The 26,166-nt window shown below is 37.3% G+C and overlaps 1 protein-coding gene across 1 annotated transcript in view; it reads left to right on the forward strand.

Annotated features, from left to right (window-relative positions):
- LOC149787066 (uncharacterized) overlaps positions 1-24,974 on the forward strand; it is a 70,790-nt gene extending 45,816 nt beyond the window's left edge. The window contains exons 7-9 of the mRNA XM_089978334.1: positions 92-169; positions 1,006-1,052; positions 23,020-24,974. Coding sequence (XP_089834460.1) covers positions 92-169; positions 1,006-1,052; positions 23,020-23,316 — 422 coding nt within the window. The 3' untranslated portion in view covers positions 23,317-24,974. The remainder of the gene's footprint in view (positions 1-91; positions 170-1,005; positions 1,053-23,019) is intronic.
- Positions 24,975-26,166: the final 1,192 nt, after the last annotated feature.

Consider the following 26,166-nt stretch of genomic DNA (forward strand, 5'->3'; position numbering starts at 1 on the left):
GTCCTGACCATTATTGCACACAAGACTTGCAACATTTGATTTGTCATGTATGATTTTATGTTGTCTTTCACTATTTCCTATGGTCGTGTAGATTCAAAGAGACAGAAAAGGAGATCTAGTGGTGACCAGGCTGAATATGGATCCGAAATAAACCATTTAAATAAACAAGGTATGAGCACGGGCTATGTCATATTTAATTAGTGTTACTTTAATTCAGGTTCAGAATAGAAGATAAGTGCCACAGACATTTATTGATAATGCAGCAAATAAGTCCTGCAAACATTTCTTTCCACTACACAGTTCCAAAACATATATAAATTTGCTTTCCCAAGTTATCCACATGAGCTTCTTGTTACTCATGTTTGCAGGTTTTGCCTGTCTGGGATGTAGTTATCACTAAAGTTTTTCACCAGTTAGGTCATAACTCACAATTGATAGAAGGTATTTCAACCAAACCTGGTACACAAGTTAAGCAAGTGTACAGATGCCTTAATTAAGATACTAGAATTTTCTACATTCATTATTTTTCTCTGTTAGTGTGGAAACAAACACATTGCATAAAGAAGTATATAGACTGATATTGATACACTAAAGGACACTTGAATAAGAGTGTCTGATTTTTTGCAAAAGTGTATACTTTTTTCACCATTTTATAAAAATACATTAAACAAATGATTCTTCCTTTTCATCATTTTGCTAACTGCTCATGGGCAATGTTTTTATGAATTTTAAATATACATATATCACTTTCTTCACTGTAATGTTGCTTTTACTATTGGTTTTTGTGGTGGTTACAGAGTGTCAAATTATGAAATATCTATCTCCATCCTGTATCTTCTGAATGTATTTGACTAACCAAAACAGATTTTGTTCTTGACCAGATCAATTTAATATGTCATTTATTTAAATATTTTATGAACTAATGGTGGATAAAATTTTTTTTATTGTTTCAGTAGTTACATTTCTGCTTGGTTACTAAATTGTATCCTTTAATGCATATTTTAGGAAAACTTAGAAGTACCAACAGCACTAGTGTCATGGAGGATATACCAGTAAGTGAATTGTGAAATTTCACCTACAGTTTATTCTGGTACTTCAAAAGCATTTCTTTTTGTTATGGCAAGGGAGCTTCAATCACTCTTTGCAGAATTCAAGCTCATTATCATTCATTGGAAATTTCACATGTAGATCAGTCACAGCGAGTGCTGAATATGAATAATTTGTCGTATACTTTGTGTTTGTATTCTGGTACTTATCCCTAATTTTGCCCTTTGTAACAAGAATTTTGACTAGCTGCAAAACCAGGTTAGTAGCAAAAATAAATTATCGTTTTCATGGATGGTGTAATTCTGAAGTGTTTTATATATTACATAATATCACACTTTTTATGCCCAAAGTACACTTACTTGCTCGGGGTGGGGTGGGGGGGGTGGCATGTAGATTTCTATTAATATGAACATTTTGTTATTCCCTACATGGAAAAGTCCACACTCATGTGAAAATTTTTGTTGTTGTACTCCCTTTCATTGAGAACTCCACACTCTATGATGTTTATATTTGATTGTCTTTTGTTTTCTTCCATATTTTGAAAACTCCACACACTCATATGTCAGAATTTGGTTGTAATTGTTGTATTTCCTGCATTGAAAACTCCACACTCTAAGATATGAAATTTTAGTTGTATTTGTTGCATTTCCTACTGTGAAAACTCCACAGTTAGTGTAAAAATTTGGCTGTATCCAGTGTATTAAGGACATTGAAAACTCCACACTCTAAGATGTGAAAAGTTTTATTTTGTTGTATTCCCTTTATAGAAAAACTCCATGTGAAATTTTGATATTTTTTTTGTTGTTTTATTTCTGACATTGAAAACTCTACATTGTGAAACATTGGTTGCTATGTATTGTATTCCCAGCTTTACAAAGTGCACACAGTAAGAAGTTAAAATGTGATTGTATTTGTTGTCTTTCATGCATTGAAAACTCCACACTCTCTCTGAAAATTTGAGTGTGTTATATTTCTTACAGTGGAAACTCCATAATCGCTGTGAGAAGTTGATTGTATTTGTTGTATTCCCTGATCATAAAAGCAAGCATGTAAGCAGATAATAGTTTCAGAAGAGTGGTATTTACCTAATGGCATGAAAAGAGTACCACAGGTTATGAGTAATGTGTAATATGTAATGTTGTGACAGCAACAGGACATAATGTATGACATTGAGGTGATCATGGATGGCATTGGCATGACAGTGACTGGATTATGGATATGATTATTGTGACATTGAAAGGGGTATTGGATGGCATTGAGTACACTGAACACAAGCAAGAAACTTTATAACAAACATTGAAAACAGTAAAAGTATAAACTTGTTTGTTTGGTATTAAGAATGAGGTAATAAATGTAGTTATAGGAATCCGATTGTATTTATTTGCACCTCATAAATGGTACTTTTTAATTTCTTAAAGATGAAACCTCTTCAGATGTCTTGCCCAGAATTTAAACGATGTGAAATATATACCATACTCAAAAATTTAGAAAGGGGTAAAATGTGAATAAAGATAGTAATAATGCTTTTAGTGAAACAGATTAACATTGGTTTAATACAGATGCTCTTTAAAAATGGTCTAGTTAGTCAAATTATTTGTTTATAGAACCAGCAGCAGAGAGACTGAGCCCACCAACTATTTCGTCAGACAGAACCTTCTATTGAAAACACTCTTGATAGAAGGTTCTGTCTTCACAAATAAACCCTTCTGGTCAGAAAACACTGATAAATAGGCTTTCTTCGCTGACCAGAAGGGTTATCTCATGAAAAATATCTACCTATATAACTACTTCTCGATACAAGGGTCTACTAGACGAAACATTCGGTGTTGTTTCAGTCTCTCTGCTGCTCGAAATGCTTGCATTTCTGGAAAATCCTTTAGGATTTCTAGTTAAAAATTGTATCTAATCCTATTCGATACCGTGTCTGAGGATCATGTAAATTTATCGTTACAAATCCATGTGGTTTTGCCTGAGCACAACTAAAGAAATTTCTGAATTTATTTATGTCCATGTCACCGCTGCACCAGGTCTGATGAATATTTCGTAATGTGTGTGCGTCAATGCCGTTAAATACCGCAAGAACGTTACAGTTATCTCTGATCACTTTCGGGATTTGTGTATATCGTTAAGTTACATAAATCACATCAACGTTTTTGTGTCGTCCACGTGAAAATATCCTGGCGGGGTTTGATTGTTTGTCCAACATGATATTATCGTACACGACTAAATTATTAATACTCCCATCAATATCATCGATACTCGGTGCTTCATCAATATCAGTTATAAAATCAACATCTTCTTCACTTATCGATTTTGCACTTTCGTTAAAATCTTTTAAAACGCGGTAGCATCGCTGATCATCCACAGATGGGGCTATCAAATATAATTTATCCCACTTCATCCACTTCATTATTAAATTAAGTAACAACTGCGTTTTACCCGACCCAGATGGACCTATAATAATCATTCAAACAGAATTTGGTAGCACTGAGTTATGTTTAATTGGCTCTCGTCGCTTTGACGCAGAAAAGTCAGTAATCTCCATTTGAAATGTCTTTGATATTTTTATATATCATAAAAATAATATGGATTTATATTGTGTGAAATGCCGAGCACGTACCCCAACTGTGGATATGACAACAATTATAACAAAAAATAATCGACAAGCGCTTACAGGCAATTGTGAACGATGTGGCACAAAAAAGTTTAAATTTATTTTTAAAAAAAAGGAGGTGATATCGCAGCCAAGTTAGCCAAGTTACCAGGAACACCGTGGGCTAAATACCCAGGAGAAAAACATCTTCCAGGATATAATTACTGTGGTCCTGGAACCCGACTTGATATCAGACTTGAAGCTCAGGATCAGCCAAATCCAGGTGAATATCCGATAAATGCTATTGATAAAGCGTGTCATGCTCATGATGTAGCTTACCGAAGTAAGGATTTGCAGCAGCGCCATCTCGCGGATGTGAAATTAATTCATGCGTTAAATGCCATCACTGATAAATCTTTCAAAGAAAAGTTAGCATCCTGGTTAATAAAATCCGCAATGAAATCTAAGCTTGTATTAGGCGCTGGTAATTAATTATAATGGAGTCTATTTATTATTCCCCAAGAGAATACTGGAGGGGTAGCACAGCAATTAGTAAACTTGCCAGTGCAGCAAAAGTCACACGTGATACTGCTAAAAATTGGTTATCCCGACAGGCAATATGGCAAATTTATCTGCCGCGTCCTAAACAAATTCACTTTGCACATTTTGATGTTAGTGTGCCAAATGAGGTTCATCAGGCTGATATATTATTTCTACCACATGATACCGTTGGTCATCGAACATATAAATACGCGTTAACTGTAGTTGATGTTGCAAGTAAATACAAAGATGCAGAACCGTTAACGACTAAAACAGCATCTGAGGTTGCTTCTGCATTTAAACGAATTTATCAACGAGGTGGTGGACCACAAGGTGGTCTACAGTGGCCACATCTATTACAATTTGATCCTGGCAAAGAATTTCAGGGTGCAGTATCATCGTTGATGAAGCAACATAACGTCACCATCAGACGAGGACATACTGAAATTCATCGCGATCAGGCAATTGTTGAGCAATTCAATCGAACACTTGCTGAGCGGTTATTTGGATATCAATACGCAAAGGAATTTATTCAGGACAAGAGATCTCATGAATGGGTTTCAAGATTACCAAACGTGATAGCTGCACTAAATAATGAGATTACACGAACAACCAACATGAAACCTGCCATCGCAATCACAAAAAAAACATATACCCGTACGACGTGATTCTTCAGCACAGCCGATACTGGGTGATGTTACAGTTAGATATTTATATGAACCGGGTGAACTTGAAGGTGGTAAACGAAGAGCGACTGATCCTATTTGTAGTGTTACCACACACAAGATATCTAACATAACAAGATCCACTGGTAGACCAACAATCTACAGGTTGGATTCAACTGCTCCTCAACGTGGATTCACACGTGAGCAATTACAGGTGATTCCTGAGGATATGCAATTACCACCGCGATCACTTAACTAGCACCCCGACGTCGATTGCACTCAAGACAGGTCAACATGATATTATCGCGTGTACGACCGCGATTGTTATCTTTTCTGTCTACGGTAAATTGTCTTGAATTTTTATTCGAATACTGCCATAGCATTATACAATTACAGCTTGCGCAGTGATTATTCTGCTGTTGTTTTAACTCAATAATAAATTCAACATCAAGGTTGAAATCGCGATTAATTTTTTTGTCACTCTGTTTGTAACCGGCTAGTTTTTTTCTTATTATGTCGCTGTTGTTTTCATTATTAATTTTATCATCTATTGAATCTTCCAAGACAATTCTTCACAGTTGAGATATTCTTCTGACTCTGCACACCGCTAGGTAGACTAAGTTTGACCATTCGATTCGATCATCAACAATCCAGACAGTTGTATCACTGATAGTTAGTCCTTGAGATGAATGAATTGTCATTGCGTATCCTAGCGTCCACAGGGATTTATTCATTTTTAGTGCATCTTTGACAGCATTAATATCAACTAACACAATATCATTCAATACTAAATTCTGTTTCTCTGTTTTTCCAGGGATATCAACATCTATATTTTGTAACCACGTATCAGCTGGTCTATAACATAACGGCACTGGCAACATTGGAAACTTTTCTTGTTGTAATTGAAATAACTGCTGTTGAAGTGTGTCTCTGACTATCTTTCAACTTGCCACTATCAAATCGTCTGGTTTCCACGAGCTCCAAAAGTCGCTCATTGAAGTTTCAGAAATCATCTCGCTCTTTCAACGTTGCATCAAGTGCTCTATGATCATCAGACACTTCTTCATAATAATCAACAAAATCTTTTAACCAATCATGTGGAGATGCGCCGACAAACGGAGGTGGTTGACCATGATCGCCGCACATAATCACTGCAGTATTTTTCGTTAGCAGCCAATCAAGAAATGTTTTTAATGTTTCCAAGGGCACCGTACATATCTCATCCCAAATTATTTTCTCGGGAATATATTTTGTTCCCATTTGATCTGACGTCCACACACCGCCGCTGTATTTGAATAAACTGTGATAAGTACAAGAATTGACTCCTCGTTGTTTCGTCTCCCTGGCGAGCCTGTGTGTAGGTGTTAGCACAATCATATCCGATTTTCCAAATAATTCAATCGCTCGAGTTGTCTTACCAGACCCACCCAGCCCGTTCAAATAAACAGTTTTGTGTCTAGTGATTGAATCATGCACAGATGGTAACATTGACTTTGTCGTCGACATTTCTGATAATTTACAATAATCATCCTTAATTGCAACATCAGTGGATTCACAATATTCATGTAACATCTCTGCTTTTATTCTCCACGAACTCCATTCATCGTTGCTTGTAAAAGCCAGTGATTCTAAGTATCTTTTATTGATATAAAATGAATCCGTTGCAACTCTAACTGCGGTGTCAGGAAATTGATTTATCATTGGTAGCAAATTTATAGAAACATAAGCCAGCATTGAAGATCTTAGATGTGTGTATTGAGGCGATTCTCCGTCGATATAACTTACAATTGTGCCCAACTTTTTCCCGTCGGACAAGAACACATCCTCCCGATTACAAAATATATTTCTCGCAACAGCGTCAGCAATTATAAAATCCAATTCAGCATCATCGATAATCAGTCGCGAGTGATGTAGTTTGTGATCATATGCAGCACCTTGAGTAAATTTACCGATTATTCTTCGTCCGAGATCTTTTGATATTTTTTCACTATTGCTAAGTTTGATCTTGAGAACTTTAGGAGCCTCACCGACAATGACATCCATCGGGGTATTTGGACTCTCTCGTGCATACTCGCTAATAATTTCATCTACACTGACACGCTCCGGTGTTGGCAACCAAACTGAGGTCTGCGGTCGATATGATATGATTGCTTCACTGACAGTCAACGATACCAGTATTCGGCTGTCAAGCATATATCACAATAACACTATTGGTACCCAGCGCTTTTCACTGAAGTGTCTGCCAAACCAAACATAACAGCACAGATGAAGTCTCGCGGCGAATTCAAACGAAGTCACACGAGCAAATCCTGTCAGGTCAAAGTCGGGTAAAGGACCGTTTATAGCAACTCGTGTTCGTGGGATGTCCAAATCGCTTAAAGTATTCGCAACACTCGCCCATCCCAAGAAAGCTTCCTGGGTAGCAAGCAATCATATCCACAGAAATCATATCCCGGTAATCATACCGGGTATTCCACAGCCCGCCATGTCCATACTCGACACAACTTAATTGTATATCCGAAAGAAACTGACTTCGGGTTGGTCTCCACGAATTTCTTTCTCTTGCGGCATGAGCAGCAACACTCGGAACTGTAAAACAATTAACAATAACTGCTCAATGTTTTCTTTCACATATTTCTCTGCGAGTTTTTTCATTTGTTGTTGCAACGACTCCGTCCGGTATAATTCACCGTTGGGTTTTACAAATTGATCATATTCGCCATCTTTGGAACTCTTAAATAACCACACTGACACAGGGTCGGTTTTACTCAGCGTGTAAATAACATCAAATATGTTTTCCGAGTAAAGTTTTACAACACGATGTCGTGGAAATATTGTAACTGCGTCAGTCCAGGCATGGGAGTTATGATCAATAATTTCAATCGGTGATCCTGACTTTTCATAATGCTTCGAATTATATAATATTTCCCCAGTTAGTGTTTTTACTGTTATTGAAAATTTTAATTTACTTGATAGCACAGCAACATCATTTATTGATGCCCCAGTATGCTTGACTTGCTCAGCCCATGCTGTTATTTTTTCACGTGGCAGATCAGTTAAACCGTTTCTTCATTTTGCATTTTTAAAATGTTCCATTACTCGCTCGGCTACACAATTTAACGAAATCGTCAACGACGAAGTCATTTTCATCGGGGTGAGTTTATCAATTTTTGTTTTTTTTACCAGATAGATTCCATAAACGACTGAGGTCACAGGATACGCTCGAGCGTAATATGGTTTTTCAATCCGGTCAGCATTCCTGGTTTGGAATCTTTACTTAACAGAATGGTCTTTCCGTTAGCAAGAACAGGATCGAGTTTGTCACGGATAATCCACGTATCGGAATCTGTTTGCACAATAAATTTTATTCTGAAAAAATATTTCTTACCGCATTGATGTTTATCAAGGGGAAGATAATCAATAATTGTTTCTGCACGGGCATCAGTCATTGTAGCATTGATGACTTCATCAACATCGATGCTGTCATCTATGATTTCGTCAATATTGCGGATAATTTTAAACAATGACCATGCATGAGAAGCGCCGTCGTCGCAGAATTCTTTTTTGGCATCCCTGATAATATTAAATAGATCAGTTAGATTCCGTCGTCGTGAGTCTCTGTTTAGTCTGTAAAGATCGAATCTCCCGGCGCCAAATAACTCCTTCATATTATATTTAAGACAAATATTTAAATAAGAAATATTATATATATACAAATGAATAACTGCAAGTGGTTAAAAGTTGGATCTGTAACAGTCTGTAATAAGCCCTGCAGGAAGGAATTCTGCAGTGAACACATACAAAGCATCAAACGAGGAAGCACAGGACCGATACCTTGCCTGCGATGTGGTATTGAGGTCAGGGGTAAAACACAGTTATGTGCAGGATGCAGAGGAAAGCGATACCGTGAACTCAAGCGATACTACAATAAAAAAATAATGGAGATGCGCTGAAATCCGAGAGCGATTATATAACTAAGTTCTCAGACAAATTATAAATTAGACAAATATATTATTATATAAATGAACCAAGAATTTGTCCCACATCCAACCATTAAGAATTATGAAGCATCTCGCGAGGGAATAGTGAGACATCGTAAATTGAAAAAACCAGTTGTTGTCGTTAATAATGCTGGTTATTTCATGTTTACTGCTGGGAAAAAGAGGTATCTTAATCATAGGTTCGCGTTCGAGTGTTTCTTTGGGATAATCAAAGACGGTCTTGTAATTGATCACATTGATGGACAAAGACTTAATAATAATTTGTCCAATTTAAGAGCTGTGACACAACGCCAAAATTGTAGGGCTGGGAATGCTGGTGGAAAGAGAGAGTCTAGGGCAGTTGTATCCATAAATTTAGATACAAATGAAGAAATAATACATCAATCGATGTACGAGGCTGGCAAGTATTTTGATATTTGTACACCCTCAGTACAAAACGTAACAGAAAATATAACCAAATCTACTGTCAAAAACATATAAGCAGAAGATTACTTTTCATTATCGCTAAAATCCTAGGATTTTCAAATGGAGATAACTTCGTAGAAATGCCGGCATTTCTAGGCGTATCTCATGCAATTAGTTCCCTCCCTTTGTGCGATGGGTAAATTTATTCGGGGGTAAATCATTTACAGGTAACAGCAGATGGTTTTCTGCACAAGGAAGTAAATAACTTCCCTTTATTTCCCCTTGATTTTATCAAGGTGACAAAGTCAAGAATGATTTTATCCCTGATAAAGTCAGGGATAAACGCGTATTTATCTTTTTTTTTACAGACAATATCACTATTTTATTACACTTGTTCGGGGTTATGGTACATCTGTATTTTTCACAGGATCATATTTAAGAAAAGATATTTTAAACAAATCACGCTGAGCTATTTCTGAACTTCCAGGTATCAGTCGGTTTATATACAATATCGTCCGAATAATATACGGGGTTTCGAAACCCAACGAAGTTCCACAACTTTCTCCGTTATCGCCCCGTCAGGGGTGGCCTTTTACCACCCAACGGGATTGATTTTGGGGAGGGGGTGCAACTTTGTTGGACGTAGAATATAACCCCGCATCTGTCTGTGTTGTCTATATGTTTGTACCGTCCTAGGATAAGTTATATAATTGTAAATACAATTGCTGTAAATATGCTTCTACTGTAAATACTATGTGTTTGTACCATCCCTAGGATAAGTTAGAATTAAGTACTAGGATAAGTTACATGTTATGTGTTGTCCCTATATGAACCTTGCTAGCATATCAAATGGTAAGCTAGGGGTTCACAAATGGGGAATGTCTCGTCGTTCGCAAACACACCCTCTGGGCTCTCTAGACTGTTATTTGACAGGTTAGGAGCTCATTGGGGGTCGTGTTTCCACTCCTGAGTTTGGTAGGATGTCATAAGACACCCTAGAGACTCAAAAGAGATGTGATGTTTTTTTTTATTTTAAATATATAAAAATATATATAAATATGAATCACGAAAATATCAATAATGTGATTGATGCTATTAAAAAATTAGAAAAACAAGGATTTAATATATCACTAAATTCTGAAACAATTCTGTCTGATTTTGAATCATTATTTGAAGCAGGACGTTATATTCTGCCTGCTCAATATCGATTCATAAAGATGATTCAAAATAATTTGTATAAATCGCTGGCCAGCGTAGAAGAAGCACAAGTAAGTGAATTTATTCCATTGTCCCGTGCAATTGAAAAGATCAGGCTGGCACTGGCAGCCGAGTATGAAACTAAAAAGATAATAAATAATCACGTTAATCATGTATGGAACATTCCACGTGCTGATACATGCTATATTTTTTTTTATCATTTAATATAATTTATTTTAATGGTGATGGCACTGTTATTGTTGCCGACATCACTGTCGGTGTCATCACTGTCAGAGAGATCACTGTCACTAACAATAAAATCACTGTCAGAGAGATCACTGTCACTAACAATAAAATCACTGTCAGAGAGATCACTGTCGGTGCAAATGTCAGAGACATTTTCGTCATCATCATATTTTTTATTGGAAGTATTTGACTTGAAAATCGAAGATTTTTTGGACATTATTATAATATGATATTATTAATTGAAAATCGTTTCACGATTTGAAAATCCTTGGAGTGTAAAACACTCTAGGATTAAAAGTCCTTAGGATTTAATATATCACTAAATTCTGAAACAATTCTGTCTGATTTTGAATCATTATATGAAGCAGGACGTTATATTCTTCCTGCTCAATATCGATACATAAAGATGATTCAAAATAATTTGTATAAATGGCTGGCCAGCGTAGAAGAAGCACAAGTAAATGAATTTATTCCATTGTCCCGTGCAATTGAAAAGATCAGGCTGGCACTGGCAGCCGAGTATGAAACTAAAAAGATAATAAATAATCGCGTTAGAAAATTGAAACATTGTATGTCCGCTGACAAAGTCAGCGATGAATGACAGCATCAAGGATGAAATCACTGACAAAGTCACTGACGAGGAAGTAAATACCTCACCTTGATTTCGTCATTGACTTCGTAAAATACTTGGAAGTGAAATCGAAAGTAAAAAAAAATTACTTTTTATTACCGTCCGATTTACTAGTAAATAAAGTATTTCTGGAAATGTCTTTGACATTTCTAATGCTAGCGTTTTTACTGTAATAACTTATCAAGATGATCCTGTGAAATACACGAGTGAGCATAATTCATGATTTGGTCTGGAAAACACATGATCATTGTGATATGATTCTCTTGTAGTTGTTTCAACTGTGATTCTGTCAGTAAAAAATTATCATCGCCGTATTTATCAATAACTATTTTAACTTCACCTATCAACGACGTTCCGCTGAATACTTTTTTTATATATTCTTCAAGTACTTGTTTGTCGTGTATGGAACATTTCACGTGCTGATACATGCTATATTTTTTTTATCATTTAATATAATTTATTTTAATGGTGATGGCATTGTTATTGTTGCTGACATCACTGTCGGTGTCGTCACTGTCAGAGAGATCACTGTCACTAACAATAAAATCGCTGTCAGAGAGATCACTGTCACTAACAATAAAATCACTGTCAGAGAGATCACTGTCGGTGCAAATGTCAGAGACATTTTCATCATCATCATATTTTTTATTGGAAGTATTTGACTTGAAAATCGAAGATTTTTTGGACATTATTATAATATGATATTATTAATTGAATATCGTTTCACGATTTGAAAATCCTTGGAGTGTAAAACACTCTAGGATTAAAAGTCCTTAGGACTTTACCAGCAAATTAATACTAATAGTTTTATTTCTCAGGTCCAAAAGTCTACCCTGTTGGTCAGTGACTTTAAAATTCATCCTTGTCAGCGTTGGATTTAAACACCGTAGAAATACTGGATTAATTGGCTCTTGTACAATCAAAAACCCAGATGGTTCTTTAGGAGTAAATGAGTATAGTATAAACCCTTGCTGGGCTCGATTTGATACTGTTGTGTCTATGTTGTAACTGCCATCAATTGCGTCACACACAAGATTGACCACGACCACTTCAGTGATATTTACGATTCCCGGAGAAATATGTCTGCCATCACTGGCTGTGGAATTGTCATGTCTGAGGGTAGTTGGTGGTGGCAGTATTTTTTTGTGCTGGTCAAGTATGTCATCGAAGTAATCATCAACGATATCAGTAACAAATTTTTTCAAGATGACCGGGGAAACGTATCCTGGAAATTTAAAATTTGCAAGTTCATCTTCTTTCAGCGAGAACCTTTTCAAAAGTAGTGGTTTAGTAGTGGGGTTACTGCTAATTAATATCTGAATCATTCGCTGGTTATAATATTCCATATCTGCGGCAATCTGATTTAATATCTCAATTCGTTTAATAATTTCTTCACGTGAACCTGTTACATCGGAAATATGTTCTTGGAAGCGTTGCCGTAGATGCGCTACTTGCCCTCTATGTGATAGATTAATAATTTTAAGATGTTCAGTAATTTCACTCAGACGAATATTAAGTATACCCACCTCCCTCCCCCACTGGAATTCTTTAACAGAAAAGATCCACCAGATATCGCTGCTGTCATCTTCAGATTGGTGAGCCCAGTCAAACCATTTTTCCCCTTTTATGAGATCTAATTGTTCTTTGTATAGCGGTGTAATTCTGTGATATGACTGCGCGTCAGTGATATAATCAGACTTTTTTGGTTCTGGTGGTATCGGTGGTGTAGGTGGTGGATTTTCAGGCCATCCTAATACTGTTCTAATTGAACTGTTATAAATGTCTACGGCGTAACCCGGTGAAGCGACTTCGATGATCGTTGACAACGTTGGCTCGTGAGCACTTATTGATATTTTTGCTTTTTTTCCCGTGATGCGCTTTATTTGACGCTGTATTTCTTTATTGATTTCTTCTATCTGATAAGACCCTGTTGGTAAATGAATAACGTCCCAATCTGGAGTACCGTCGGGGTTATTCTGATACGAAAATACAAATGAATTATCTGGCAACTGTTCGTGAAATGATGTCGACCTGATGTTGGACCAACTATTATATACTCGTAATTGTGCCAGTGCGATTTCTTTTACTGGAATTGCAGTTGGAAAATTAATATTAAACTCTGGTTGCGTCGAAGATATTGTTATCATTGATGTTTTTACCGGAGCTGTGTTTGCGGCTATCTCTTGAAGTATCTCCGTCATTATTTATCTTCATCATTTTCAAATCAAAGTACTTTGTACTTTGAATGTAATCGTTGTATGCGCTGGACATCAACATGAATTCGGAATCGGATATAACTGTATCGTCAAGGCTGGATGATATCAACGATGACAATTTCGAGTAGGTGCTTGTGGCCGCGCTGTTTAACTTTTCATACTCGTGCAATTTTGTTAGCGCACACGAGGATATTTTTTCCGCAATAATATTAGCAACTCCTGCAATTGTCATTGATGTTGATACTGTAATTATAATCGCGATTGCAGTTGTCACTGGTGTCAGCGCTGATAATAGCACCCCAGTAGATGCAACTACTGCGGATATCGAATACACTATTGTGTCTAATACAGTTACACGCCGTTTGTATTTTTTTATCTTTGTTGCGCATTTGTCAATAGTGTTTTTTAACTCTGACTGCCATTCGCGTACTTGATCATATCTATATTGCTGCGCACTTAATGACTCTGTCATTAGAGTTGTCGTTGATGCCATTTTATTATTTTACGCGGTAACCAATTGAGGCGTTTCAGCTACAAATTCCAAACACCACCAGTAAGATGTTGCGGTTAATTTCTTGTCTGCGGCTTCCAGTATAAATGTTTCTTCGGTTTCCTTGTTTAATATGATAGTAACAACCCCGGAATATTTATCGGTGGAATGTCTCCAAGGATATGTTGTGAAGATCTCAAACTTAGCGGCACTGAACACAGACAGTCCATACACGCCAGTGGCTGTTGCTGTATATTTGATAGTATTATTTTGTTTGGACCATGTTGCGAATCCCGATGATACTGTATATACGATGTTGATGATATGCCCGGGGGTAACTCCAGTGGGGACTCTAATCAGACTGGTTTTGCTAACGATCTCAGGAATACCCGATACGATATCCTGCTGTGTTTGTTTGATCGTGTCAATGCTATTTTGTATCAACGCGATTTGATCTGAAAAACTTATATCTGTTCTGACTACACCTAACCGGGTATTAATCTTGTTGATATCGTTGACGTTATTAGTAAGATTTGGTATGATTTCAGAAAGGTTCATGTCGATGACTGGAGGAGTCCCAAAGAACTTATCCACGACATCATCAGTTTTTGCGAAGTTTCTTCGAAGTCTTGTAAACGCGCACACGTGAACATCATACTCTGCCCGCAACGTGGTTAGTTTACTGTCATTGGCGCTAGTGCTTGTGTGGACACTCGTGTCTACATATTGTTTGTTTGCGGCATCTTCCGGGGATGTTGGATCTCTTAAAACGGTTATTTTGTTACCGTTCATGCTGAGTTCGACTGTCATTGTATCACCGGTCTTCGCTACACGTTCCCCTGCGGCTTTTCGTGCATCATCTCGCAGTATCGCAATTGATATCGACGAATCTATGATTCTGCCGCTGTCAGTGAATACAACGATGTTGTCCGTGGTAGCTCCGAGGACCCTGCTAATTATGTCATTCCACTTAATGTTACTGGTTTTTAGCTTGCCATGTCGATCTTGAAAAATTACAACCTCATCTGGGTCTATTCCGGTTAGATTTAAAAGATTATCAATTTCATCTTTGGTCGCATACTTCGATAAATCGATATCTTTTTTTTCTTCCTTTGTTCTGCTTGATCTTCCGTAAATATCAACCATTATTAGTTATGGGGTTGTTTAAATTTGGAAATCACATCTGTGATTTCAACGTGTATTCATGCACGACTTTGTGAGGAGAAATGTTTGATTTCGAGATTGCATCAAGAACATTTAATACTTCACGGCCACATATCGGAGGATCGGTCAGTGTTTGTGTTGGTAACGTTGAATACCAAACCTTACCTGACTTTGTCTCTGACTTTGTCAGGGGGATGTTTTTTGTATATCGAAGAAACTCAATTGGCGGTGCTAGCCCGTACGAATCAAAATAGATAATTCCACGTGGACCGATCGCGTAAGCAACCCAGTGAGTTCCTGGACCATCACTGTTATCAAGATTAATAATTCCGGTTTCTGGATTATTCGGTCGTGCTGGTAATTGATCTCGCATAAAGACGCCTCTGAAGTTCTTTATATTTAATTGTTTAACAGCATCAAGAAAATCAAAATTAGAAGCTGAAAGCTTCAACATCGGTAGAAAACCAGCGGTTTTCAGAACCGTTTTGGGTACCATGATGGCGGAGTTCCTGGAAGTCTTAACCCGCGTCCCTTTTTTTGTATCCTTTTGCTGTGGCTTTCTTTAGTGCCATTCCAGCAGCGGTTCCAAAAACTCCTAACGCGGCTGCTTTTGCGACTGCGGAAGCAGCAGCAGCAGCTATCAGTGCTGGTATGGCTGCAAGAAGAGGAAATATACCGCCGGTTTTAACCATATCTTTGACAGCTGCAGGAGAGAAATCAAGTTGAGTTCCAGTCGTTGCTTGCTTTGCTTTATTGAAATGTTTTAGTTGGGTTTTAGTTAATGACAGTTTGTTTGGACCGCCCATTAGCTGATCGTGTTTTAGTGTTATTTTTGTCCCACATGTGCTCGCGTTCTTCGATTGTAATTTCTTCACCTGACCAGGAGTCAGAGTGACATTAACATGACTGTATGACATTTTATTTAATACGAGATTGATCTAATTGTTTACATATTGCTGCTAGCAATGTTACATATTTTCCACTGGGGCATCAACGACTCTCATTCGTCCACCAGCACCTTCAAGTAGCATTGTTTTATCAGAGAGCATGACCGCGATTGCTCTGTAAGGGTTACCCGAGTTTACGTTAGCTCTGAAGTGTAAATCAACAACAGATTGTTTAGCTAAATCAAGATGCTCCAGTGAAAAGTAATAAATCGGATACATACTCGTAAAATCCAACTGTGATATTTGCAAACCAGTATCAATATTTTGATCACGTCACATAAATGTCATCAAACGGTGATATACACGTGCTACATTATTAGTGCCAAAATTCAATATTATATCCTCGGATGGTTCTTGATGTCCATTTATTCGCAAGGATACTGCAGTGATACCAAGTTGATCAAATATCATATGAGAACGTTCTTGATTGTTTAATCGTAAATTAAGTTGAAACGCAACAAAGACATGTCTTGGTGCCGCAACACCTTGCTGTGATGATATATGCCACGTGAATAGCCCATCAACATAATTTTGATTAACGTCAGTGGTTCTTGTTAGCCACGACAGTATTGATTTACCACCTTGATCCATGAAAGAAATTAACCGCTGTTCTTCAGCGAGTGACTGAGTCATCACCGGCATCCACAGAGCAAGTCTTTTTATATTTACTTTACCGTCAGCAACGCCAGCTGCTCGCCAGATAGCATCATTGTCATCACCTTTTCTCACAAGTACAACTGTGTGTTTGGCTCCAAAAATGGCCTTTCTGACATTTCTACAAAATCCAAAGATGTGAGACAGTGGAATCGCACATGAAAATTCTCTATTATCACCTTTCAACATTAATTTTCGTGTTCCAAACCCTAAGTTGTATTCAGGGATGGAAAAGGATAAATTTTCCACATCGGCATTAGCATTTTTGGCATTGTTTTGTGGTTGCCTTACGATGCTAGGTCTTCCATCAGGAAGGTTAGAATTGTCTTTGGCGAACATCATTGTTGGGCCAGCTGATCTAGTGTAATCATCTGAATATCTTGCCAGCCCAATAATTGTCATAGCAACATCAACATTATCTTGAATTGTCTCAATTTCTTTGCCGTCTATGAGATATCTGGCGCTGGAAAATAGTGCCATGATGCCATTATTTACAAAGCCAACTTGGACATCAGCTGCATATGGTGTATTAGCGATAACATTTGTTACGATTTCACCTGTAATTTCATTAAATGCTTCTGCGGGCAAGAAATATCTACTTGTATCCTGTACTTGTAATTCAATTCTGCCCCGCTGATCTGGTTCTCCTGCTTCATAAGAATAGTACTGATAATCGCGCACAGACTCATCCTTGAGTACTGGTGCATCCATATCGAAAGCTGGATCAGACACGCGTTTAAACATTTTATAGTAAATCATAGTCATCTAAAACGAAAACCACTTCCTGATATCATACTTGTATTTATTGGTTGATCCAATATCTCTGCTAGTTTTTTATTTGCAGCTTGATTTATTACTTTACTGACATCTGCAGGCATCTCTGCGGTGGCTGGTAATTTGACTGGTCTGCGTAATCGCGCTAATCTTTCCTTGATTGCAGTAAATGCCTTGCTGGCAATATTACCGATAGCACCAGGAGCTTTATCTTTAATAACATCAATAGCTTTCATTGATAGTTGTTTTGCAATCGGCGCTGCCTTGGGTGCTAGTCTTCTGAATAAACCTTGAATAACATCACCTAGTCCATCTCCGTAAATTGCTCTATAAACAGGTAGTCGTGAATTTATTACCCTGACCACGACGGGTCCACGGTGAGCGTTATGTATCATCATTATTATTTTTTTTTATCTAACTCGATGATTTCAGTCAATTATTTCATCGATAAGTTCTCGATACGCGTGAACATCCATGATACCACCCTGAAATAATCGCTGACAAATACCAGCTGCTTCATTAATTATTTCCGTTGAGTTATTATCAGCTCGTCTGCCTCCGACGAGAACTTCTAATCGTGATACATCATTGAGAACACTATCAGGACAAGTAATGTGACCACCAAGACCACTACCTGTAGCACCGGGAGGTCCCCCTTCTTCAAATTCCTTAGCTAACTCCCGCTGTCGTTTTTCTAATGGTGGCCGAGGTGTAGTAAGTTGATATGAAGACGGTAGAGGTGTATCAAGCTGATGTAAAGGCTGCAGGGATGGAATACGTTGAAGTGAAGGCGGTAGCTGTCTTTCTACTGATGGCGGAGGTGACTGAGTGGATAGTTGTTGTTCTGCTTGTTTCACTTTCTCATTATAAAGTCTCTCTACTTCTTTAAAAAACCCTATGAATTCTAAATCATCATCTCTGGCTTGCTTTTTATTTTTATATATACGGTATATCCATTTGATAAGACTATCATCGTTTATTTTTTCAAAGCCAGGCTTTAAGATACTGGATTTATTAAATATACTAATTAATGTTTTTTCAGGTAGTTCCTCACTTTTAGTATTTCTAATATCTTCAACAAACCCTTCTCTAAATTTTTTAATCATTGCAACATTTTCTTTTATTGGTTTAGGTGTAAGTTTTTCTTTTACTGCAGCTACTTCAGTACGAATTTCACTGACCCCTTTAAGTATTTCTTCACCAACAGGAGGATGAGCTGCAGCTATATCAGTTGGAAGTTTTTGTAAAATCTTTTTTGTTTGTTTAGTTCTCCTTGCAATTTTTTCAGTGACCGCCGCAGCCTTTTCAGTAGCTGTTTTAACGGGTTTAAATAACTGTTCTTTACCCGTAGCAAATTCAACCTGTGCTTGCTGTCGTTGTTGAAGTTTTTCTCTAAAACTATCGCGGACAGGAAGAAATTTTTTAATTGCTTCTAATCGCTCTCGCGCTAATCTAACACTATATGCTTCTCCGATATTTGCCATTATTATTGATTTTATAATTTTTTTAATTCACAGAAATCCTTTAGGGTTAGAAATGCAAGCATTTCGAGCAGCAGAGAGACTGAAACAACACCGAATGTTTCGTCTAGTAGACCCTTGTATCGAGAAGTAGTTATATAGGTAGATATTTTTCATGAGATAACCCTTCTGGTCAGCGAAGAAAGCCTATTTATCAGTGTTTTCTGACCAGAAAGGTTTATTTGTGAAGACAGAACCTTCTATCGAGTGTTTTCGATAGAAGGTTCTGTTTGACGAAATAGTTGGTGGGCTCAGTCTCTCTGCTGCTGAACCATTAAAAGGTGTGATCAATTAATGATTGTGTTATGATAATATTAACTAAGGTAACAAGGCATATAGGGGACTATAGATATGACAGTAAGCAGTGGGTAACTTCTACAGGTTTTTGGCCAGGAGGAGAACACTGACATTTTGTACAAATGTCAATCTGTCCTCCAAGTTTCCATGGTGAGTTTTCATATATTTCATATACTTTATAAACACAATGGTGGAAGTAGGATACTTAAAAACTGTAGCAAATGTGTAATGTGTATCTTTATGATAATCTATAAAGAAACTTTACATTATGGAATCATTATAGTTTGATCGATATTGACAGAGCACTAGTATCTTCAAATAAGTTCATTGCAGATTAGTTGCATTGATGATTATGTCACAATTCTTTTAAAATCATATTAATTTCAAACAAAAAATGATTGATAAAACATCCAAATACAGACTTGATATAGAACCTGTGTGCATGTGTGTATGCTTGCATGCATCTCTGTGTGTGTATGTGTGTGTGTATGTGGAGGGGGGGGTCAGGGTATGCTATGCCTGCTACTATAAGTAGCAATGGACAATACTGCCTGTTACTTTTGACCCAGAGTGGGCTGCTACATCTAGCTCCATCCTGAAAGTCCTCCCTGGTGGATGAAGTGGCTGAATAAACATGCATACTCTCCAAGCTGTGAAGGCAGATAGCAAGATCTTTGTGGACAATGCAGGACATCAGATGCAGTGGAACCTGAGAGCCATCCACTACATCTTGACTTCTCAACATTGGCATTCTACTGGATTTATACATATCTGGATGTGAGACTCTACACAGCTCTCCCTTCGATTAAATCCAATGCGGACATCATTCCCCTCCTCCACCAGATACCTTCCAGTACTGTGGCAATGGACGTGTGGCTACTTGAAACTGTAGATGCAGACCTGCACATAGGCAGCATAGGGCATAGTGTCATTTTTCACTGGACTAAAGGAGCAATGTTATTTGGCAGCCCCTTGGGTGACTGAGCAGTCCTTTGGGGAGGGGGGCTCGAAATTTTACCCAAAACATTGCTTCACCTTAATAATGCAGATGTCTGTGAAAAGACATGCATCTATCATCATGACCAATCCAGATGAGATCAAGGTTAAATTTTATTAAGGCAGGCCTTGAGTCTTTTATCACAGATTTACCAAAGGCAGACAATCTTATCCTCAGTGACTCTAATGCTATAGTTAGCACAAATCACCAGATATGACCAGGTATCATTGGCAAAAATGTCTTTGACAAAAAGCAACAACAATGAATGACAAAATGCAGTAAACATGACCACTTATTCACCAACACAGTATTCTGCCTGCCAGACCACATGCTCCAAGAACTTTCATCTTATTAACTATATCGTCATCAGGAGAAGAAGCAAATCAATGGCCACTTCATGAAGGCCACGAGAAGTGCAGAATGCTGGACCACCCACAGGCTCAGTCTCCAAGCTTCATATCCAGATTCAGCCCATCAGACATCCACAAGGCAGAATGTGCCAAAGAAGCTCAGCATCTTCAAATTGTAATGAAAGAATGTGAAACAGGCAGTTGTTGAAGAACTGTACAGCCATCTTTAAACAATCTATGCAAACTAAAGGAATAGCATGGAAAACTGCATCCTTCAGAGACTTTTGTACTCATCTGCATCAAAAACCCTTGGCCTCACCACATGTAAACATCAAGAGTGGTTTGATGAGAATGGTGTTGAACAACAGAGTGAGAAACATAAGCTACAGAAGGCTGCACTTCATCATCCAAGAAGGCAGCCTTCAACATCGTCAAGAGGACTGTTCAAATCAAACTCAGTGAGCTGAGCAACAAGGCGGGTGAGATTCTGTTCTACACAGACAGGAATCAAATGAAGACTTCAAAGATACATTGAAGACAGTCTACAGGCCATGGTCATCAGGAAATCTCCAGTATTGAGTTCTGACAACACTAACAAAGAAGAGATGTTCAGAACACTTTTAACAACTTTGATTCAATTAATCAGCTGTTCCAAGCAGAAATCAACACATCACTTGCTGATCGGCCAGAGCTGACAGAAAACTGATAAAGCATTTTACCTGTTGTCAAATAGCAAAGCACCTAGATCAGATGCTATACCAATGGAAGTCTACAAAGCTGGACGCTTGCATATGGTAGAGAAACTGACTGGACTCTGCTAGTCAATGTGGACTCAAGGAAATATACCTCAGTAGCAGAAGGTACACTTGTACCAGCCAAAAGTCAGCAGACAATCTTGCTAAACCACTGTGGCATCTCCTGCTTGTTAGTAGTGGTAAATTCTTCACCAGAATTCTGCTTGTGGATCACTTTAATCACAGGCTTCTGCCAGAGTTAGTGTGGTTTCAGGGAAGGATGAGACCACAGATGTTGTGTTGGTAGCTCAACTCCAGGAGAAAGGTCAGGAACTTAACTCTATCCTGTACACGACATTCATTGACCTAACATAAACCTTTGACACAGTCAGTCAAGGGAGCCTCTGGAAGATAATGGAAAACTTTGACTGTCCTTTGAAATTCATTGTAATAGTTCAGCAATACTATGATAGCATGTTGTGAACGATGGCGAATCATCTGAACCTTTATCAGTCACCAGTGGAGTGAAGCAAGACTGCCCCAATGCTCTCCATATGATGTTTTGCTTACATATGCCTTCTGTGATTATGACACTAGAAATGACATCAGATACCAGACTGATGACAATCTCTTCAAACTGAGGAGACTACAGGAAAAGAAGAAGTTATAAGGAAGTGACTGTTCACGATCTCTTGTTTGCTAACTACTTTTCCCTGACTGATAAATCTGAGTCTGACATGCAACACTTAATGGACCATGTCTCTTCAGCTTGTAATAATTTTGATCTCACAATCAGTATAAACTAGACAGAGGTGATGCACCGACCTGCACCAGGAATGCCTTATATAGAGCCTGCCATCACAGTAAATGGTCAAACTCTAGCTGCAGTGGCCAAGTTCACCTATCTCAGCAGTATGAAGTCCAGATTGATGACGAAATCAATGCTAGAATTGCTAAAGCAAATGTGGCCTTTGGTAAATATGTGGGAGCAAAAAGGCATCAGTTTGCAAACAAATCTGAAGTTCTACAAAGCTATTGTGTTGCCAACCCTAATATATGCCTGTGAAACCAGGACACAATGCCAAGATACTGAACAATTTTCACATGGGCTGCCTGAAGAAACTCTTGAGGATAAGATGGCAGGACAGAGTACCAGACTCTGAGGTTCTCATACAGCCAGGCATTCTAAGCATCTACACTTGGCTGATGAAACTGCAGGCCACATTATATCAGAAGAGTAACTACCAAATATGATCTCAGGATGGTCAGAAGAAACACTTCAAAGATTCTTTCAGGTCATCATTGACACATTTCAACATTGACCCCATGTTTTGATAATATCTTTCAGAGAATTGCCCACCTGGTGCAGCCTCATATTTGAGCTACACTGACAATTCTATTTTTTTTTCTTCCCCTTAAATCTTGGAGTCAGCATCTTGTATTAAACTTAAGTGCCTTTCACAGTACTATTCAGTTGAAACTATTTATAATTTTGTTTTTTCAGCTGGAGTTAACCGTTTTTAATAAGTGTGTGTTACATTCTACTTTCAGACAGAGGCTAAGAGGAAACACAATCAACTCTGTCTTAAGCTGAGTGAAAATATTTCAAAAGTCTCATTTAAAAAAATAAAACAAATGGCACAGACACATCTTGGAAGGAATACTGTAGAAAATGCCGAAGACCTGCAGGATTTGTGGTCTTGTCTTGAAACAAAAGATATAATTAGTGTAGGAAAGTATGATAAATTAATAGAGATAATGAAAGATGCTAGTGTATTAAATGTAGTTGAGACAATCAAAGAGACTGCCAAAGATATCAGAGATGTCATGCAGAAAGCTCAGTCCTAGTTGATAGCAGAGTGAAAATTCCAGCCTGGAGGCTCAGACTTCATACTTTTATGTATATTTGATTTAATTATATCTGATTTAATATATATATCAATTTAATTGTTTGTCAGTTTTTTTTTTTAAATTATTACATGCTATTGTAATGTATATTTATTCTCTGGAGATGATACTTTTTTTTCAGAAAATAGTTTGACCTGGCTGTTTGTTTTATAAACACCAGGTGTTGATCTAAATCCTGACCTCGTTTCAAAATTTGTAGCAGCCACATAAACACGTTCTATCTTTATTTTAATATGGTTGTTGTTGAGGTCATGATGGGACTTCATGTTTAAGATGTTCATAATTTTTTTTTCATTTGTTGTTTCTTAGAGTAAAATGATTGGTTTTTGTCAGAGTCACACTGGGTGTACATGACCTTTAACAAGTTCTTAATGTCTATAAGCTTCCAGAAGATGATCACATGACGCCTTGTTTACATTTTAGAGACGATACAACCTGCTTTGGAGAGTTATTCTCAGTAAAAGCTGGGCTGTTACACTGGAAGTTGTATGTTGTGCTGTTTGGAGATATTTAAAATTACTTGGATTGGAATTATTTCAAATTACTTAGATTCAGAAGGATTAGTTCTGTTATTTTTCAGGAAAATATGTTTGCTCATGTAAAGTTGTTGAACAAGGACAGTTTTTTAAATAAAAATTCATTCCACTATCAGAAACCAGAGCGATAATTCTTGTTTCTACAAGGAACTGTAGAATTCACAACACTACACATTTCACCATACGTCAGCGTCTTCCATCTTGGATTCTTCATCGGGATTCGAACTTGAAATCAGTAGAAAATTTTGTTGTTAGGACTACTAAAATTTATTCTTGGATTATCTTTGGATTATCTTTGGATTTGCTTCTATAAAACTGTAAGTTCATATTTTTTTTATTTTTTCTTTTACACAATTTTTCCAGGGAAATAAATTATTGTATTTTTTTGCAAAGCTTGTTGTTTTCACTCTTTCTTGTGTTACTGTTTATTTGAGCCTAAACACATGACAAGAAATTGGCGGCTCATCTGGGATAATTTTGAATTTTGGATAGAATATTTCAGAAAACTTTTTTTTTTGAAATTTGAATTCCATAGTTTTTAAAATCTTAGTGAAATCTGCAAGCTTTTTCTAAAATGTCATCAAAAGCGGAAATCTTTCTTTCAAATCCTACTGCTGAGTACAAGTTTCAATTTTGTTGATATTATCATTAACAATGTGTTGACTGTTATAACAAAACAATATCTCTTCACGTTTATGCTTGTTATTTCATAAAAATATATTGTTTTATGTCAGAATCATTTTATGTGTTCATTATACCAGTTTAGGTATTGTTCATTCTTGATCATTATAGAGATGCCAGTGAACACTAATGGAGTTAAGTTTTATTGGTTTTCACATGGTCCCCATGCAACAACCAATACAATATATAATCCACAAAAGGGTATGCATTTAATTCTTAATTCAGTGTAAAGGCAATTTTCATGATATGCTGATGCTTGTCCATGTGTTACGTTGTTGAAACTTTGCATGACTTTCATAATAACTCAGTTCTTTAGTGTAAAGCCAATATGTTTTGTCACATTATGCAGTATGTCTCTCTCTTTCTCTCTCTCTCTCTCTCTCTCTCTCTCTCTCTATATATATATATATATATATATATATATATATATATATATATATATATATATATATATATATATATACAGTGTTTCCCTTTACGCACATTTGTGCATCAGGGACGCACGCTGGAGAAAATTGATGCACACATCAAAAAAAAGGAGGCTAATGATTCATCTTCTTTCTAATAAAGTTACACTTGAACTTTAAGATCTTTTTTTTTATTGCAGCAAAGTTAAAAACCAATAATATCTGCAATGACCCCTTGACTTTGTAATCCAAATAATGCATTTGTCTTGGCAAGTTTACTGATTTCTTTGTTGTGAAAGAATGTTTTGGGTTATAATGTGTTCTTCTGATATCTTGTGGTGAATGAAGGCAGATTTTTTAAAATTCTTAAATCCTGTCACTAAAGGATTATTCACTTTTGCAGTCTTCGCAATTATGTGATCAGAAGTCACACCTGTAATCATAATGGATGGATGTGCTGTATTCCAGTCAGTGGAATTATTTTCTTAATTTTTCATTACAGTTAGATCCAGTTACTGTTCTGGTTCTTTCACTTTCTTCGCTAATGATTCTTAGTGCACAACGTTTTAATCTGGAGATCACTTTCTGGTGCAACAAGCATTGAGGTTAAACATCTAGATGAAATCTTGGTGAACTCAATGGAAATCGTGTGAGAGCTCGCGAAATTAGGGGAAGCTACTCCATAACATTGCCTGTGCTAGTCTGGTTCCTTGTTTGATATGTTCCCTGTGTTGCACTCTGCTATACGAATAGAGGAGTGCATTGCAGGGAGCAAACAAAGCGGGGAACCAGTCAATGCCTATGCTCGAAGTATACACGATGCCATCCCTCGTCCAATGTACATTGGATATTAAATAAATCCTGATTGCAGTATGCGAATCCTTTGCATAAAAAAATGCACAACATTGAAATGTGTGCATCAATTTTCTCCATTGTGTGTCCCTGATGCACAAATGTGCGTAAAGGGAAACACTGTATGTGCCTTGAGCAGAACATGAATCTGTATGCCGTCTTCGTGGACCTGACAAACGCTTTTGATACAGTCAACACAGGCACACTGTGGGTAGTACTCAAGAAGCTTGGTTGTTCTCAGAACTTTACCAACCTCGTCTGGCTCTTCCATGATGACATGACTGGAGAGATTCTCTCAGATGGTGAACCCTCTG

The sequence above is a fragment of the Sinohyriopsis cumingii genome, chromosome 12, assembly GCF_028554795.1.
Source record: "Sinohyriopsis cumingii isolate HCF-2022 chromosome 12, ASM2855479v2, whole genome shotgun sequence".
NCBI classification, from domain to species: Eukaryota; Metazoa; Mollusca; class Bivalvia; order Unionida; family Unionidae; genus Sinohyriopsis; species Sinohyriopsis cumingii.